The sequence below is a fragment of the Rhagoletis zephyria genome, unplaced genomic scaffold, assembly GCF_001687245.7.
Source record: "Rhagoletis zephyria isolate East Lansing unplaced genomic scaffold, Rhagoletis_zephyria_1.1 Rzeph_scaffold_00014, whole genome shotgun sequence".
Lineage (NCBI taxonomy): Eukaryota > Metazoa > Arthropoda > Insecta > Diptera > Tephritidae > Rhagoletis > Rhagoletis zephyria.
In genome coordinates this window covers 224,376-239,423 of record NW_016157098.1, presented here as the reverse complement: position 1 = coordinate 239,423, position 15,048 = coordinate 224,376, and the positions used below count along the sequence as shown (strand labels likewise).

The window sequence follows — 15,048 nt, the reverse complement described above, 5'->3', positions numbered from 1 at the left end:
TCTTAGAAACCCACAGTTGAGTAGTTCCGCTCAGCTCAACAGTTGGCAACTGTCCGCCATTTTTTCCAGCGGAAAATTATTACGCTACCTGAACTCAACGTGTTGGGCTTAGCATAAACAGCTGATCGAAAATATTTACGCCGCTTATATTAAATTCAACGCCGCTTTGTCAGGAGGCAGTTGCAAACAAATTTATTATATTTTATATTACTGATGTGATTAAGTAACTAAAATATTTTATAATAATACCACGTTTCTAAATATATTTTTTTAAGATGTTTGCTATATACACTGTTTAATTCATTATAACATTGAACGATTTTTTCAAAACGGCGGCAGCTCAGCGTTGAATTCCACCATCGCACAGTTGTCAATAAATGGGATTTAATGTTCACAATTCACTGGAGCCTTCATTTCTCAACCGATTTGATAAATTATTTTTTTAAATGAAAGCTAATAAAATTTGCAAGAGACTAGTTGAGCCCAGTTTTCGAATTTTTATTTGTTTGTATTAAATTTTTTAGTGCAAAGTCCAGAAATTGCGCCAATTTTGAAAAAGACCGATTCTCCTGTTCCAGCTAATAAAAGTTTCATAATAAAAACTAGTTAAAAACAATTGTAGGGTTCTCCTAAAACAAAAAAAAATTAAAAAGTAATAATTTGAAATGTTATAAAAAAAGGATACCAAAAGTATTTTTTTTGTTTTTAGTTTTTGTAAAAATTTTGGGTATGCAGTTTTATAGATTACTAAATTTTAGTATAATAAAGTGCAAGTTGAAGGTCGCTAAGAGTTCGCGTTGATTTTTAATAACATAACAAACGCTTTTATTTCCCATTTAGCATGCAGATGTGCTCGAAATGTTAGCGAAAAAATTATTAAAAATCAACGCGAACTCTTAGCGACTCGCAACTTGCACTTTACTATACTAAAATTTAGTAATCTATAAAACTGTATACCCAAAATTTTTATAAAAACTGAAAACAAAAAAAAAACTTTTTTTATTAGCTTTCATTTAAAAAAATAATTAATCAAATCGGTTGAGAAATGAAGGCTCCAGTGAATTATGAACATTAAATTCCATTTATTGACCACTGTGCATTGGCGCAATTATCTCTATTTATTGCAATTTCATTTGTTTACATTTATCAGCTGTTTATTTGACAGCATATTCATCAAGCCGTTTCTAAGACGTAATTGTTGGGTCCAACAGTTGCCAGCAGTTTCCTAGCTGTTGAGCTAAACAGCTACGTCTTATGAACGCGCCCATTGTAGAATCGATATTAGGCTTAATTCGTGTTAGGTTAGATATGGTGGTTGCCCGGAGTTAGTAGCCATTTAGCTGTACTTTGTTAATGGCATCACAATTATGAACAAACAAAGGAAAGTCCCGTTGTTTTCTATTAAACAGTTTTAATATACTCGTAAAAACTTTTCGACTGTCGTTTTCCAATAGTGAAGTTTCGCGCTAAACTGGGGGGTTACTCTGTAATGCGATGCGATAGCAAATTTGCGAAAATTGGGAATATTGGCACCCTACAATGCGAACAAGCGCATTGAAAATTGCCCTTTTCGCATTTCAGGCACTCTGTAATGCGTGAACGAAAGCCAAACTGCTTCTTCTATCGCAATTTGCGTTCGATAGCTGTTCAGCTATCGCAATCTACAAACTAACTTTTATAAAGAAAGATTTTTAAAGTTTTTTGAACCAATATGATATAATATTTTATTTTGTAAGCAGCGATTGCAAAACTAAATGATTTTCATTATTTATTTCACGAATATACATACATATATTAAGATTTAATATCAAAATTTTTACGCATGTATTTTTATAATGATTTTAATTTAATAACTTATATTATATTAAGTATACCACACGCGATTAATTATAAAATACGTTTAATAGGTACATACATACACACAATAAGCGTGTTTTAATTGACAGAAGTTTAAGCTATTTGTATGGAAGATTTAGCCAACATAATTATATTGGCTTATGAAAATCTATCTTGGCTTATATATGTTGTTGGTGGTTGAAAAATTCAATGAACATTTTTCGTTTTTACCGAAAACTGTTTAACAGTTTCCGGGTGCATTGCGAACTGAGCAGAGAGTTTTATTCTGCATCTATTGTAACTTCTCAATATCAGCAATAAAAATATTTTGTGTTAAGAAACACTTGTCACCTTTTTTCATTTCTTATTAATGACCAACTGCTTGATAGGTCTATACGCATTTGTCGCAAAAACTAATTCAAAACATTAAATATTTTTCTTAATATTTTAATGTTTTCTAAATTTGCATCAATTTGATTCTGTTACGATTATCCTTGACTACTTGACGGATTTACCAAAATCCTTTCGATTCGTATAGCTGGATTGTTAAATAAACGCTTAAGATAACCAAATTTCAGTACAAATAACTTTATTGTACGACAAACAATTTACAACAATCCAATAACAACACTTTTCAATACTCGTTAAAGTAATTACAACGCTTTACAAAACTTGCCAACACAATTTATCTCTGTTTCACAACTCGCACCTGACTGACTTATTTGGTTTCTTGCTGACTTTCAACTAACTTACTTCGCTGCGACTTTATATACCTGCGCCCGCACTCATGGCAAGTTTATGGCTCATTCTCTCATTCTATCGCTGTTCGCAGTATTCATCCACGTAACGTTTCTCACTGTCGAACATTCTACCTCAATCCTCGAACATTCTGCCGTTTTCTCGTTGTTCGCTTCGCGTTGCCGCAGTATTCGCCACAATACAAACGATGGATGCAGGTTAAATAAGCAACCCTAAACTGGCACTCTCATTTGACGAATAGCCGAATGACAATTGAACGAAAGAGACGAGCACAATGACGCTACAGCGAACAATGGACAGTTGAAGTTAAAAGCCCACGCGCGGCACATCAAATACATGACTAAAAATTACACGTGTAATTAAAACTACTTGAGATTAATTTGAAAGTCTAAATTACTCATTTCTAATAAATGTACAACTATATTACAAATTTTAATAAACATTTAGTAAAATTAAAAGACTCGTCTCCTAAATTCTACATGTATATAAGTGATTTGTGCTATTTATTATTACCCTGAAGGTATTATATTCGTTTTTGGTTTTAAATACTATGTTGTAACATGATCTCATTTTTAAAATAAGAGTTTTGTTAAGCGGATTTCATGAATTAAAAAAGGGTGATTTTTGGCGAATTTTTTTTCAGAAATGGCTCTGTTCTTTTTATACAATCTGGACACACTGGTCATTCGTGGCAAAACTCCCCCACTCGTGTTGAAATCATATTTTGCGGCACGTAGTCTCTACTTCCTCCCCAATACCTCCTCGACGAAGAATGATGAGCAAGAGTACTACTGCTCCGGCAGAGAGTCTGAGCGTGGCGGTCGCAGGTGTGGGATTGTCCGATTCCGGTCTTGCATCGGATACTCGAATTCAACGACGCCACAATATCCTTGGCTAAACCCAGTACTTAAAGGAGTGGAAGCGTCATTCGTGGCAAAACTGCCCCCGCCATGGCTTGAAAATCAAGCTACTTTCCGGCGAAAATTTTGTCTATGGCGGGACCTGTTCGAGACCTCCCCTCTATCACTAAACTAGCTTGGAGGAACCTGTTTAGCACCCTACTCACATTCGAATCACTCTGCCTGTGTATCCCCACAGCTGAAGTCGAAGTCTCTAATATGTAGTTAATTGTGTATAGAAGCTGCCTTTGCTGCAGAAGCTTTGCTTTTAATATCAGCAGGCAGCTGTTAAGTTGACGTGGTGTTAGGTACTCCACAGATTCCCGTTGCACACCACGGTGCAGCGAACAGAGGTGGCGCCGTCAGTGGTACCGCTACTTTGGTTTTGCCGATTTTGACAGTTGTGGTAACTTGTAAACAAACCTTTGTTTACAAATCAGCGAGAGAGAAATTTAATTATATGTGAAAAATCAGTTTAAATTGTGTTAATTTGCAATTTGTGAGTGATTTTTGAGTTGAAGACTGCGTAAAAACTAATAAAATGAAGTGCTGTGTGTTAAATTGCGACAACCGTCAAGATGCAAGATGCGTAGATGCAAGTGTAGCGCTGGGACGAATCGCTGCATTTTGTGTACATAGGGCACGGCAAAGCCGTTCCCGAAATGTTTCTTTATTATTACATTAACAGCATTTCCTCACAATGAGTGTGCTTCTGCTCCAAGCAGCCTCCATTAGCAAGTTAACTAATCAATCCCGCGGAGATGCTGCCGCAGTCGTAATTGCAAAGCAATGGAGTGCACTAAAACGTTTGCTGAAGCAGCCTCAATTGCAAAGCAATGGAGTGCACTAAAATGTTACCTATTCTCTAATAGATTAGGTGAAAAATGCAATATTTTCGCGTTTAGCTAAATTAAAACACGTTTTTCGCTGTAAAGTGAACTGTTTTGGAAGTTTTAACTCGTTCTTCTTTTCGCTCTATTCTTTGTTTACTTGTGGTACACAAATGTCAACGCCCAGGACGGCGCAATCTTGTATTCTATCATTCTTGGTTGCACACGCTCTTTCTGCCTAAAGGCTATGCCATATAAAACCCCTTGCTTCGCTTTGCGTGAGAGGTCCGCTTTGCCAGATAAGATGAAATGTATGAAAATGCACGAAGCATGCCACATAAATCGTTTAGTTGCAGCGCGAAGCGAAAAGGGGATCAACTTCCATCTTTTTGCGGGCGTTGACCATCAGCTGGTTTAATTTTTTTCCTTCGATATCGAGTTTTGATGCTGAAACATAACATTTAATTACATTATCCCTGTTCGCATACGCACTATCCAGTAAATCCAGTACTAATTTTACTGGTTTTTTACTGGATGTCGTTTTCGTACGCAAAAACTTGCAAGAAACTAGCAAAAGAGGGGAAATTGAGAGAGCAGAAATGTCAGCTGAACTTGCAAGTTTTACTGGATTTTTACTGGATAAATTTTTACTAGCAACTATTTGCTAGTAAGCTGATGGCATTAACATTAACAAAAGAATTTCTTGTGGTGCTTTTAGAGTTGCAATTGACAAAATAAACCTGTTTAAATATATAATAAGATGGGAAATACTAGCTTTCTTAGAAAATTGCATCGGAAAATAACAAATTAATCAGCTGTTCATAAAACTAGCAACTTCCTGCTGGCTTTCCGTTTTCGTACTTTCTTGCATATTTCCCTCATTGGGAGTAAATATTGGCTTGCTCTCCGAAATTTGGTTACTGGCAAGTTACTGGATATTTTTTGCTGGAGAATACGAAAACACAACTATTGCTTATATAAATATAGTTATAAGACGCACAGCAATTTTCACCAGTAAACAAGCTGTACAAAATTGATCTTGTGGCGTTCATTGTGGCATACCTTGCGTCGCTCAAAGCCACAAAGTTTTATCTGGCAGGGGCTTAAGTAGTTTTACCTTTTCTTATAGGCTTAAATGCGCATGGCTCTCTGGTAGTAGTACAACAGCACAACTGATGCATTCAACATCTGTTTTAAATCAATGCTAGACTTCTTTGACAGATTTTACAGCAGAGCCCAAGTACTTCAATAATTACTCTATCTACGGCGAAACTACTGCTATCCGTCCACTCCACAAGCTTAAAGAAATTTTTTATTACATCATATTTACAAGAGATCCAGAAATCTACCCCTCACCATTAGTGTAACGTTATCGGCAAGTGCAAACACTCGGCAGCTTCTCCCCTGAATATGTCCAAAGTTTGGGTCGAATTGAGGAAACCAGCCATAAGCGGACGCTTTTTTAACTGGAGTATTAATGGAGTCTTTTAAACTTTTTACGCCTCTTAGAACTTGGCCGGACTCTGCACAACTTACATGTATTTAATATATCTAATCAAATATCCATTCATTTTGTTTTTATTTACAGAAAATCTATTCAGATTTTGAGCTACAAGGTGTATTGGAGGACAAGCTCAATTCCAAAGCATATCAAACTGTTGCCCAACGCATGGCCACTGAGGAAGCAACGTGCGCGCTCACCATGCCTGATGTCGCTGAGTGTGACGAGTAAGTTATTAAGGAGGAAATTTATTGAAAAACCCCATAGTTATAGCTTGAAATTGTTATTGTTTTTACTGCAGCAACGTGGATGCCACGAAAGGCGAGGGCGGAGACGAGGATGGCACTGGCGAAGGCGAGGTTGGCGGCAGTGGCAGCGGTGGCGGCGCAAATCGCGGCATACCAAAACCGAAGATTGCCGCCGCTCAAGCAGCGGCCGTAACAAACGTTGTGGCTGGTCGGGTTGGCAATTTGCTGGGCAAGGGTATTGGTGGGCTTAGCTCAAAGCTGGGAGGTGGAGGTTGGTTTTAAAGACAAAAACACATGAAACGAAAGGAGAATAAAACAAATTGGCAACACAAGCCAAAACAGAAACTGCAAAGAACAAGCGCAAAGGAGTTGGCGCCTATATAATCGTGCGTAGACATACAAGTATCTATTTTAATAACAAACAAGTGAATAGGGCGCTAGGTAAAGAGTTCAAGGTTTGCAGGGTTTGTAGGCGCATAAAAGTGGCATATGAAAAATCTAACACCATAAGTTATATACATACATACATATATACAACGTATGCATGTGTTTACATAAAATTATATATACTTACTTATACATGTATACAAAATGAGATTTATCTATACTAATTATACAGTATCGGTCATATTTATAGCACGCCATTTCGAAGTGATATTGTGTGCAACTTATGTTTAATTGTTTATTTTTGATAATTTTCAATTAAAATACAGTTCTTTCTCTAACAAACCCCATATAAACCCAAGTTTAACAATTTATAGAAAACTTCAAAAAAGTGCAACAAATTTTCACCTATATTTCAAACTTTTTTCTCGGAAGTGTTTGAATTTTTCTGAATACACACTTATATAGCCCAATCAATTTTAATCTGATAATGTGCAAGTTTCAAGTGACTGAAAGTTACCGTTGATTTTTTAGAATTTTTTTCGCCAAAGGTGTTGCGGTTTTCTTCCATATACAAATAAATTGAGTTTATTCATTATCTATATGGAAGCCAATGCGACAAAAACAATTCTAAAAAATTAACGGTAATTCGTAGCCACTTGGAATTTTCCCGCTATCAGACTAAAATTGCAGTGGCTAAAAAACTGTGCACTCGAACAAATTCTAACACTTCCGAGAAAAAAGTTTGAAACTTAGGTGAAAATTTGTTGCACTTTTTTTAAGTTTTCTACAAATTGTTAAACTTGGGTTTATATGGGGTTTGTTAGAGAAAGAACTGTATTTTAATTGAAAATTCTTAAAAATAAATAAATAAACATAAGTGGCACACAATATCACTTTGAAATGGCGTGCTATAGATATGACCTGCATAATTTGTACATTGGTGGGGTGACATAAGGCCCATGGCTATAAGGTAAATTGACATTATGGATATTTCGTAAACTATTAAATCGATTGGTTGGCAACCCGGTAGTCCATGCTTCAAATGCGAGCTATGCAGGAGTGCACCGTCTCCTTAATAAATATTATCGAGGAATAATAACACAGTGCTGCAAGCCAAAACGGAATACGTCCGAAACGTAACACATAACAAGTTGAAGTTGGGGTCACATACAACATCAAAATAGCTTTCTTATAGTCCGTGAAGCCTACAGTTTATTTTATCATCATTTTAAAGGTCTATAAATCTTCATAAAAAAATCATATTAGATTTTTAAAATCGGATAAAAAATAGCATATAAAGTGCGCCAAGTACTAGAATAAAGTTTTTTTAATACAAAAAAACACTGACAGTGCCGGCGAACAAAACCCAAGGGTCTTTCAAATAATAGCTAGTTATGAATCCGTATCAACAGTATCTAAAAATTGTATACATAAGTGCATATCGATAGCTTCGAGTGCAAAATTACTAGGTCAAATTTTTTAATTTTGCAGGAGAGGAAAAACACTTTTTATACTCATTTTCTCTCAAGTATTTCGCGAATCTTTTAATACAAAATTTTGCGTGTTTAAAGCAAAGAAAAACTCCAAACGAAGAAGGATTCGATCTTTATTAAAGGATTTCGTATCACTTTGGTTTTGTCAGATTTTCGGTGCCTCTTTTGGACTTAACAAATTTGCCTTTCATTGAATATTAACGATAAAAAATAAAAATAAAGTATCTTAATCCTTTTCGAAACGATGAATTTGTAATATCCCCTGCTTCCTATATCAAAATATGAGTTTTTGTAAAAAGTTGACTTAGCAACTTTTCACTCTAAGCTAGCGAAATGTACTTCCATCAGTAGAACTTATCGAATAAATATGGTTTTAGAGACATCTTGACTCTAGTGACGTCTATAGGACCAATTTAGGTAAGAGTATTTCTATTTACATGGTTAAATGTATATGTTCTTAATTTTAATCAAATCGCACTTCAAATAGAGTATTTAAAGGTATCTCGACTCCGGGAAATTTTCCATATGCACAATAAGCGGCATTAAACTCACATGCTATGAGTTTTAACTAAATCCGTTCAGTAGTTGTCGAGTTTCTAAACTACATACCGACAGACACACACGGCCCTTTTATGTATAAAGTGTATGTACTTACATATGTGCCCATAATTATTCAAGTTGTCTTAGAGCCCAGTTACACGATATGTATTTCCATATGTAAATGCTACTTTTCTGATGCGTTCTAATATATGATACAAACGAGTACATGCAAAAAAGTAGCATTTACATGTGCAAATACATATCGCGTAAGAGCCCTGTAAGTGATTCAAGAATCATTTACTTACATATACGAGAAGGTTAACATCACTGGTCTCAGTTTCTCGTTATGTAATTGCGACTTCTACTTTAGCCCTGTTCGCATATGCACTATCCAGTAAGTCCAGTACTAATTTTACTGGTTTTTTACTGGATGTCGTTTTCGTACGCAAAAACTTGCAAGAAACTAGCAAAAGATGGGAAATTGAGAGAGCAAAAATGACAGCTGAACTTGCAAGTTTTACTGGATTTTTCTGGATAAATTTTTACTAGCAACTATTTGCTAGTAAGAAAAAGAGCTGATGGCATGATGCTTAATGTTATTCACATTAACAAAATAATTGTTTGTGGTGCCTTTAGAGTTGCAATTGACAATATAAACCTATTTAAATTTATAATAAGATGGAAAATACTAGTTTTCTAAGAAAATTGCATTGGAAAATAACAAATTAATCAGCTGTTCATAAAACTAGCAACTTCTTGCTGGTTTTGCGTTTTCGTACTTTCTTGCATATTTCACTCATTGGGAGTAAATATTGGCTTACTCTCCGAAATTGGTTACTGGCAAGTTACTGGATATTTTTTGATGGAGAATACGAAAACACAACTTTTATCACAATCACATTTCGTAGCACCGACTGTGACTGTTACTGTTATTAGTTGCGTTCGCGTAGCTGTTAATTGTTCATGTTTAACCAAAACTTACAAGTTTTTGCGTTCGCTCACGCAAAAAACTTGCAAAGTAGGGGAAATTGAGAGAGCAAAGTGACATTTAATTTTGAGGGGAAGCTGCTGGTTTCTGCTGGAAAAATTTTTGCCACCAGGAAAACAGCTGATCAAAAACAGCTGGTTGGCATTTACGCAAATCACAAAATTGAATTTGATGGTTTGGAAGTTAAAAATTACAAAATGTGACTAATTAAACTTGTAAGAAATAAGTAGTTATTTGTTTAATCAATAAACTGTGTCAGTATAACACTTTGTGATGACTTTTCGTACGTTTTAAAATTTACACTTTTGAATGTAAACAAAAATTATATCAGCTGTTCGTTTAACTTGCAAGTTTCTGGAAATGTTCTGTTCGCGTACTATTTGGGATATTTTTTTCTTGTGAGAGAACAGATGACATTTCGCCGGAATTTGGCAGTTGGTTGGTTTTTACTGGAGATTTTAAACGAACGCACCTATTGTGGAAGACGCAATCCTATACAAAAACATCATTGCGACTGTTCCTTTGTCACAGTTTGTCACGGTGACTTTTTGGAAGTTGTCACAGCAGTTACCCGTGACTTTTGAGTAACCGTGACAAAATCACAGGTACGCAAATATCTGCCACCCCAAAGGTGAACAGCTTTGTTTATTAGTTTATGACTACAGAACTAATCACAATGCATTCAGTAACGCACCATTTAAAGTGGAGTTCTGGCATTTGTCTCTCAACTCACCACAGTGCCTCGCAGGACAGAAGCCTTTCGTAAAGCAATTGTCAATCCTGCAAATATCGTGAAAACTTTTCACCATGAAAGTTGGCAAGGGAGTTTTTTTGTAAGACTTTCGTGCCATAATAAAAATAATAAATTAACTATCTCGTATACTGTCTTTCAACCGTCTTACAAAATATTTGCTATATTTGCTAGAGTCATGAAATTACTTAGACCATTTTCAAAACTATGGGCACATACATACATATGTACCTACATATGTCCAATAAATCCGAATTATTTTAACTACATATTTAGTTTAACTTAAAAATAATTAATAACAATCAATAAAAACAAAAGAAACTTAAGAAATTAGTAAACTAGTAACATTCTCTGAGACGTTATGGAGAATATATCGTTCAATCGCGACTTCCCAATAAAATGTTTGCCAAATGTACCATATTTACAACCATATTGTAAATAATTAATAATAAACAATAAAAACAAAATCGGTTAAGAAATTCGTAACATTCTCTGAGACTTTGGAGTAAATCCATCGTCGCATTTTTGGGAAATTGAATTCCAAACATCAATCGGGATTTCCCAAAAGTCGTCAAAGGCAACGTACGACATTAATTTAACCGGGTGACGCTATTTAAAAATTGTAATTTGTTCGAAAACACAATGAAAGTATCATTAATTCATGCAGTTGGTATACAAAAAAAAGATGAAAAGACGCATATCTTCGCCATTTTTTGTGAGTTTAATTATCGGTTTGATAAATATAGTCATTCTACTTGTCAAGCTTTATAATTGAATGATGAAATCTCCAAAAACGTAAATTTTTGAATTAATTCCCTACATTATTGAACGTTTGATATGTACATACATATGTATTAAATATATGCAATAAAATTCGTTAACTTAGATTTTTTCTTATAATGATATATGTATACAAATCAGAAGTTTATTTCGAAAGTAGCGTAAGTCATCAGGTGTGTACTCGTATTTAGAGGACAAAATTCTCCAGCAGCAAAAGTTCTGAGAATATAGCAGCATTCGCTCTTAAAGAGACGAAATATCAACAGAAGTACGAGAACGCAAAATTTGCAAAAACTTGCAAACTTCGAAACAGCGGATTAATTCACAGTTGCCACTGGTGATTAATTTGGCAATTTATTTTCTGCTTGGTACATTTTCCCCAGATTTGGCATTTTATACAATTGAATAGTTTTGGATAAGGAAAACCTTTTTAAAATACAAATTAATTATATCGGAATGAATAAGTTATTTTTCTCATAACTATTTGTGATATCACATGGTGACGCATTCAAAAACAAGAGTATCTCCTCCAAACACCCATCATTGATCCAAACAAAATTTAATAGATATAGGTACAGACATCGGCGTAGCCAGAATGAAATTTAGGGGGGGCTCGACCCTATTAAACTGGCATTTCAGGGTACTATTTTATATATATATAAGGAAAATTTGAAAGTTATGGGGGAGGGGGAGGTCGAGCACCCCCCTTCCCCTACCTGGCTACGCCCATGACTACAGATGTAGCTTTAAAATGATAAAATTTTCATTTCAACAATCAACCTACCAAAACCGAAAACTTCAGCGAAAAAACATTTCAGCATGCTGCATTTAAATCTATTTTGGTATATTTAAAGGAAATGTATTGTACAAACCAAGAATGTCATGCGGCAACCATAGTCAGCACACACTAAAGTAAACAAACTGGAGATTAATAGCAAATTAACGAAAAATAAACTGAACAAACGTTGTGCTTACAAATTTACTCACTTTTTCGTTGTATACTAGCATTAATTATAAAATTTGCAAAAAATAACTCAAAAAGGCCATATTTTCTTTTGTTTATTTACAAACATGTGTTTGTAATCAGCTGATTTTCTCACTTGCAAGTTTTAGCTGGGAAAAAGTTTTCCAGCAGAAATTTGCAGCTCTCTGTCCCATTTTGCTCTCTCAATTTCCCCTACTTTGCAAGTTTTTTGGGTACGAGAACGCAAAACCAGTAAAAGTTTTCTAAAACTTTAGATAGTTGGGCGTCGTACACTCCTATTTCCACCCCTTATGCTTAAATGGTTGGTTACTTCTAACTGAATCCATCTGTAAACCATTCTACCGTCATTAACTTACGACAAAACTTGTTACCTTTGGCTGATGAGGTTGAATGAAGAACAGACGCGTTCAGATAAAGGTAAGTGGTTACTGAAATCCAAAATTCCGTAGAAGGCTATAAAGTCAAATTCAAAATGGCCCCACGTCCCTTAGAAATGGTCGCAATGTTAATAGACCTTATGGTCATGTGCATTATGTCACCCCGCGTCGTACATTTATACAAAAGTTAAAAATTCAAACCAAAGAAAAAATCTCCTATACAGTACTTTAATTATTGCATAAATTTAGAGTTTCATTCTATATAGCTACGGTCAAAAGTAACTCTTTCTTCTTTTTTCGGACATTAATTACAAAGAATACAACAGAAACAAAAAGAAAAAAAGTACGAGTGAAAGCGCGAAAATTCAAAAAAAAATAAGTAATATAAAATAGCAGAGACACGTGTGCAGCTATTGGCAGTGACTTACAAGGCCGTTCCACATCACAGATGCATTTTTTGTTTGAAGAACGGGTACGAAAAACCAGCTACGAATAGCAAAAAACAAAAAAACGGGACAAATTTTAGCGGAGCTTGTTCAAACAACTGCAATTTTAAGGCTTCATATGATAACACTGGTTTACAGCAAAAATGTTCAATGGATGCCACTATCCAATTCCTATAAAGACTTGCTCGCTGATTCCGAAAATCGAATTAATTTATTATTCTATGGATAAGTTTTCAAGATATTTTCAATTTACCGTTATTCAGCTTAAAACAAAAAGTGGTTACACTTAATCACATATATCATAGGAACCAATTTAACAATATTTATTTATTTATTTTATTTATTTATTTTCTTATTTAGTTCAGTCTAAAGAATTAAATTCTTACAGACTAATTATAATATTTTATTTATTTAATTAAAAATACTATACAAATTCAGCTTGAACATCCTTAAGCTAAGATTAATATCAATAACGCTAGCATATGTATGTGTTGCACAGTCAAACGCACCTAGCAATCGGTTCGTTAATGGCGTAATTAGTGGAATGCACTCTGCCTACGATTATTCCTTAGATTTCGCGGAGGATTATATATATTGACCAAATTGGATAAATCCTCACAATTGATGTTTCTATTTACAACATTATGAATGAAGATTATGGAAAAATAGTTTTGTTAAGAAATTACGAGATTGCGATGTAGTTTTTCAAATTAAGGTTTTTATTCAACTTTGCGAAGCTTATGTACTAATTAACAATGGTAATGAATTCATTTCTTATTTAGCGCAAATGTGAAGCATGCGAATTAAATATTAAAAAATAGTTGCAGAGCAGTTATGGCAGTATATAAATAAAGAACATCGCAAGTTAAGGGGCAAATTGCTATGGGGATATAAAATAGAATATGATACGGTTTAGAATGTTACGCTTGCTGGTAAAATCCCACGATGAGGTATGAAATCCTGCGTAGATATAGATCAAAACAAACGGCTCCTCGATGTCCACTGGTTGTAAGTTGATGCAAAAAAGAAGACGGTGGAACGGTTGTAATTTTCATTTTATAGGCAACACTGGAAGGGGATTCCAGTGCGCCTATGGTAAGCAATTCCCTTGCGATTGGTGGACTTCCAACTACCGCAGGGATGCTTATAGTGGTGGCCGCAGGGATGTAATTAGGGATTTACGGGATTCACGAGATTGGTACTTTTTAAGGGAGCGCAAGTCCCTTAAACAAGTTTCTTCTGCCGTGCAAGGACTGCAGACCCAGCAATTTACGTCTACTAATATATAAAGGAAGATCACCTTCCGCAATGCGATTTTTGCAAAAAAAAATTTTGAACTCTTTCGATTTTATTTGAGTATAATTCATAGTATGGATACATCGCGTACAGTGGAAAAAAGTTTGACGTCATCCGCAAACATTAGGCACTTGGCAAACTTAAAGCAATTTTGTAAATCGTTTATAAATATTAGAAATAACAGTGGCCCACAATGGGTACCCTGGAGTATACCTTTAATGCATTTGTATTACCTTTTTTACGTTTTGAAATCAAATTCTAAGTAAATTTTTTGATTGAGTTTAAAATAGGTTGTGTTGAATGCACTGTCAAATAACTTGCGATTCATAATTCGTGTTTCGTGTTTGTTACATAATGTTAGAAATTCATTGCAAATATTTACCACAATTGCCTTGTCGTTTCCACGTAGTTAGATAAGAATATTTCAACAGAGAAGCATGTCCCACCCGTGACAGCTATGTGCAGGACAGTTGTCAGATGTAGGTTTACAGGGCTGATAAGCTTTATTTATTTGTTGAGTTGGACACAGGGGAGGAGGGGGTGCGCGGACTCGTCCATTATCTATATACCCTTGTGGTCACCTGATTAAGTTAAGTAACATTTTGACCAGTTTTGTTTTTTTATTTTGTTAATCTAATGTTTATAGTTTTTTTTTTTTATAAAAGTCTAGCACATTACCTAACCAGAACCACATATATCCACATTTCAAACTTCTTACAAAAATTATAAAAATTCAACAAACTAACAATTACACCCAAAAAATTTTAACTTTTTGTTCAGAATTTTTAGGTATGCAGTTTTGTAGTCCATTAAATTTAAGTAGGTAAAAGTGATAATTTCAAGACGCTAGGAAATCGCGGTCATTTTTACTATTTTTTTTGGCTGACGGTGCTAAGCATTTTCTTCTATATAAAAGGCACCATCCTAAGATA

At 34.7% G+C, this 15,048-nt stretch overlaps 1 protein-coding gene across 14 annotated transcripts in view; it reads left to right on the top strand.

Moving 5' to 3' along the window:
* Cadps (calcium-dependent secretion activator 1) overlaps positions 1-15,048 on the top strand; it is a 390,371-nt gene that overhangs the window by 370,643 nt on the left and 4,680 nt on the right. For 13 of the 14 annotated variants that reach the window (XM_017612170.1, XM_017612176.1, XM_017612251.1 and 10 more), the window contains 2 exons: positions 5,913-6,052; positions 6,127-6,735. The exons of the other annotated variant lie outside the window; for it this stretch is intronic. In XM_017612170.1, coding sequence (XP_017467659.1) covers positions 5,913-6,052; positions 6,127-6,355 — 369 coding nt within the window. In that variant the 3' untranslated portion in view covers positions 6,356-6,735. Of the gene's footprint in view, positions 1-5,912; positions 6,053-6,126; positions 6,736-15,048 lie in introns of those variants that run through there. 14 annotated transcript variants of the gene reach the window in all.